Here is a 4,747-nt window from a genome sequence, read left to right as displayed (position 1 = left end):
CCAGGATGCTGGTGGCCTTCTTGGCCACCTGGGCACATGCTGGCTCATATTTAGCCAGTCAAAGGTTAAACAAAATGGGAATTAGGAGCCACGAGGTACTTGGCAGACAAACAGAGGAGTCCCTGGCAAGGCTGAGGCTGTTTGAGCAGGATTCAGAGTGGGAGATGGCTTTGTGTGTGCAGGGCCCAGCACCTGACTCACCAGCAAGGGCAGAGGAGAGAGAGCAGAGCCTGCAGGCAGCCCCTCCACGAGCCAGGGCTTCTCCTCCCAGCAGGGTGAACTGACCTGTGACGCCGGGCGGGAGGGGCAGCTGCACCCTCACGGGCCTGAGGAAGTCCAGCAGGGAGTCCTGGGAGAGGCAGAGCAGGGCACTGGCTCTGCACCCACTGGCCATCCCCTCTATCTCTTCAGCAGAGACTGGCAGCACCTGGGTGTGGAAGGCAGTGCAGTCAGCACCCAATTTTGGGCCCCCTGGTGTCACCCCGGCCAGCTGGGACAGGCCACCCATAGGATTCAGCACTCTCTAGCAGCTCTAAGGAACAAATTATTTTAGTTGTTAGTTTCAGGATTAGATCCACATCAATTAATCCCCCTGAGTCTCACTCACTGGGTGGCTCTGTCAGGCTCAGGATGTTCTGCACGGGGACAAGAGGCAAAATCTCCTTGTGTTGCCTTCCCAGCAGCTACCTGCTGCTCTGCTGGAGGGGGCTCTGACAGCTGAGAGGAGACCTCCCTTCCACCCAGGGCAGCACAGCCTGTTGTGCAGGCAGGGAAGCTAAGACAGAAGGTGATCTGAGATGGGTCAGCCCATGGAGCATCCATTTCAGACACAAATTACCCTGGGTGGACATGGAATCACAGTATAATTTTGATTGGAAGAGACGTTCAAGATCATTGAGTTTAACCATGAACCCATCCCTGCCAGGTCCCCACTGCCCTGTGTCCCTCACCCCACATCTCCACGGCTTGGAAACCCCTCCAGGGGTGGGGACTCCACCACTGCCCTGGGCAGCCTGGCACAGCCCTGGGCAACCCTTTCAAGGAAGACATTTTTCCTAATGTTCAACCTAAACTTCCTTCTGAGGCAACTTGAGGCCGTTTCCTCTTGTCCTGTCCCTTGTTCCTTGGGAGCAGAGCCCGACCCCCCCCTGGCTCCAGGCTCCTGTCAGGAGCTGTGCAGAGCCAGAAGGTCTCCCCTGAGCCTCCTTCTCACCTCCAGCTCCCTGCTTGGCACGGGACAACCCCTGCCCTGGGCCTTACCCCAGCCTGTGCTGTGCATACCTGCAGCTTGACGCTGCGTGTCTCCGCAGTGACTCCGGGAGGAAATGTCACCTTGATGTTTGGGTCCACGCTGGAGAAGAGCAAGGTCCCCTCTGTGGGCACTTTGCACTCATTCTGCACAAGTCGGGACACAACGAGGAACCACGAGAAGTGAAGGACACTGCAGTGAGCCACGTGCTTCTGTAACGGGAGGCAGGCAGGAAGAGAAAACACTCAGCCATATAACATGAGATGAGAAAGGCAGGAAAGTCAGTGCCAGTAACAGCCAAGCAGATGAAAGCACCAGAACAGGGGTGAAGGCTGCAACCAAGAGCTGAAATCCAGCGTGTTGTACAGCAGCTGGTCAAAACACAGCCCGTGAGGTGTGTGAAATGGGCTCACTCTTGGCTGGGCAAAACCAAAGTGGGGAAGAGGAGTGGTGTGTGCTGCTGGTCAGCCCCACCTGCTTACCTTGGATTTCCTCTTCTGCTCCACCCTTGTTCTCAGGTCACTCCAGCTCTGCCCACTGAAGGTCCGAACCACCACCTCACGCTGGGGAAGGGCTTGAGGGGAGGCACAAGGCATCCAGATCTGCACCTCCTGGCAAAACCAAAACATTCCTGATGCTGACAGAAAGGATAGAACCAAAAAAGGGGGAGGGTGAAGCACAGCCTGTGTGCAGGGAGTGCAGGAGGAGAGAGGAACCCGCTGTGTCCTGCAGCCTCCAGGGAGGTGACTGAGGTGCCAGGTCTGCTGTGGGGTGTGATGCCAGGAAAAGTTCAGCAGCTCATGGGCAGAAAGGGCAAAGCAACTTCAGCAGCGGGTTGCTGCCAGCCATGACAGGGCTGGTGGTGCCAGTACTGACCAGCTTGAATGAAACCCACACCATCAGACCTTTAGGGAAGGGTGTGAAGCCTCCTCCTTGCAGGGCAAGGCCAAGGGCTGGTACAGCCCTTACCCTCTGGCACAGGAGGAGGGTTTTGAGTGAGGAAGGTTTTAGCTCAGCTGAAGCAGGAGCCGTGGGGAAGGCAAAGGAGTCAGAATAGCATAGTGCAAGAGGAGCTGGCTCTGGCCTTTCTGAGTCTTTGCAACAAGGCTTCTTTGAAAGGCAGACCTTGGGAAGGCAGACCTTTGTGGAGGCACTGGACGGGGCTGCCAAGGGAAGTGGGGGAGTCCACATCCCTGGAGAGGTTCAAAATACGTGTGAACATGGCACCTGGGGACATAGTTTAGTGGTCATGGGAGTGTTGGGTTGTTGGTTGGACTTGAGGATCCTGGAGGTCTCTCCCAGCCTTCAGAATTCTGTTATTCTGTCAATCTCCCTGCAGCTACTTACAGGCAGCACCGACAGGGGCAGCCACCTCCAAAGTCCTAAAAGACTCTCTCGGAAGACTACCGAGCTGCTGCAGAGGCAGAGGGATCAGGAGGAGGCCTGGCTGTGTCCTCACCTGCTGGAAGGTGACCCCGTGAGGCTGCAGCTCCAGGACTCTGCTCAGCAGGACGTCGTGGTGCCTCAGCTTCACCCAGCGGGGGTCCGGGGCCAGGGCTCGGCAGCGGATGCGCAGCGGGGCGGGGGCAGCCCCCGGGGGAAAGCAGAGCTGGGTGCCACAGGCCAGGGCCACCCTGCAGCCTTCAGGGGTGACAGTGAAGCTGCCACAGGAAATGCACAGACGTACGACAGTGTGCAGTGACTTCAGCCCTCCCACCTTGTGTTTGACTGGCCTGCTGAGGCCGCCCACACGCGAGCAACGCCCACCACGCACCAGTCTTGTCTGTGACCTTGTCACACCCCTGTAAGCTAAACTCTTCACACCAGAGGCTCACCTGTCCTCTCCTGGTGCCAGGAAGAGTCTTCGCAGCCCTCTGGAGCTGGATTCATCTGCTGCCATCAGAAGGTTTGGAGGGGAGGAGGAGACAGAGGTCACTTAAATCAGGCTGGACTTGGTTTTCACCTTTGGCCTCATCCTAACCTGACAGAAGTCACTAACGGAACCCTGCTCACACTGCAGAATCAAGCAGCAGCAGCAGGACAGGAGGAGGCCTAAAGGTCCCACATCACACTGGACATGCTGACTCTCCTCCAGGAAAACTCAGCAGCAAGGGGAATTAAAACCCCCACAGCTCTCAGGGCCATGTCAGACTGCCTGGGACCACCGCTGGGAACCAGCACTTGCTCTTCTCAACAGGAACACGCTGGGAAACCCTGCCCAGATTCCTGCTCACTCCTCACCTTCAGCTTGGACAAAGAGCTGCTCATCTGCAGCCTGCGAACGACAGGGAAGCAGGAGGTAACTGCACAGCAGAACGACCTCTTAGTGCTCCCTGTGCTTCCAGCATGAGCCACCACAGCTGTAGGGCCATGCAGCAAGCCCAAGAACTGGTGCTCACCTCTGCTAAAGAGGCTGGACCCCTTTAGGGGCCTCTCCTGATCCGTGTCCTGTGAATCCCATTTTCACTTCCACTGAAGAACCTTTCCTGGTGAGCCCAGTTCCAGGGACCACTACAGAGCAGGCTCAGGCTCGTGTAACTGGTCCTGCCTGTATCCTTGCAACCCAACAATCATTCCAGACAAATAAATACTCATCTGCTTGTCTTTTCTAACCTAAACCACCCACTCTAACCCAAAGCCATGCTGGGCTGAGCGAGGGGCAGCAGGGCAGAGCCCAGGGCAGCAGGGCCCCTGCAGTTACCTGCCTGGGGGGCTGGCTCAGCCTGTCCCAGGGGGTTGCCTCGGAGGTGGACGAACGGCGAGGTCTGGATCTCGGGGGGCACCACACGGAGACAGTTGTTCTGCAGATCAAGCCTGGACAAGTTGGGCAAGCTGGCAAGCGAGGCAGGGACTGTCACCAGGAGGTTGCTGTGGAGATGCAGCTGCTTCAGAGACTTCAGATTGGCTGCAGGGCCACAAGAAGAGACCCCCCATCCCTGCTGTTAATTGTGTGTCACACCAGCTCTGACCCCCCCGCTGCTGCCCCCATCATGGGCACACACACACACACACACACACACACACACACACACACACACGAGGGCCCAGAGCCTCCTCAGCTCACAAAGCAAAGGGGTGCAGGGAATTAAGTAGCCACAGGGCAACACAGCCCCCTCTGAACTCTGCTTTCCAGTACCCACTTCCATAACAGCATCACCGACGACCCGGGCAGGCAACACAGGACCCAGGAGGCAGGAGGCTGGGCAGCAGCAGTCACAGCCCAGTTCCACAGACTGGGCCACACTGGACATTGCCATCTCCAGCCCAGATTCACATCCCATTAAACCCCAGCTCTTGTGTTTCCAGTTCTGGCGGCCACCCAAAACCAGCCAGGCCAGATCCTCGGATACTGTAATTTGTATTGCAGTAGAATAATACAATTGTTTTGGTTGGGAAAGATCTTTAAGATCATCAAGTCCAGCCCTTAACTCAGCACTGCCAGGTCCCCACTGCCCCGTGTCCCTCACACCACATCTCCCTCGCTTGGAAACACCTCCC

At 57.2% G+C, this 4,747-nt stretch overlaps 1 protein-coding gene across 1 annotated transcript in view; it reads right to left on the bottom strand.

The window, feature by feature from the left end:
- The window catches only part of PIDD1 (p53-induced death domain protein 1), a gene marked incomplete at its 5' end in the record, with an annotated part of 12,184 nt that overhangs the window by 6,265 nt on the left and 1,172 nt on the right, over positions 1-4,747 (bottom strand). The window contains 6 exons of the mRNA XM_008935399.1: positions 286-427; positions 1,282-1,461; positions 1,732-1,860; positions 2,709-2,910; positions 3,085-3,139; positions 3,951-4,154. Of these exons, the coding sequence (XP_008933647.1) occupies positions 286-427; positions 1,282-1,461; positions 1,732-1,860; positions 2,709-2,910; positions 3,085-3,139; positions 3,951-4,154 (912 nt within the window). The remainder of the gene's footprint in view (positions 1-285; positions 428-1,281; positions 1,462-1,731; positions 1,861-2,708; positions 2,911-3,084; positions 3,140-3,950; positions 4,155-4,747) is intronic.

The sequence above is a fragment of the Merops nubicus genome, unplaced genomic scaffold (genome assembly GCF_000691845.1).
Source record: "Merops nubicus isolate BGI_N331 unplaced genomic scaffold, ASM69184v1 scaffold24272, whole genome shotgun sequence".
Lineage (NCBI taxonomy): Eukaryota > Metazoa > Chordata > Aves > Coraciiformes > Meropidae > Merops > Merops nubicus.
The sequence above is the reverse complement of the archived record's forward strand: the minus strand, read 5'-3'. Positions and strand labels throughout refer to the sequence as shown.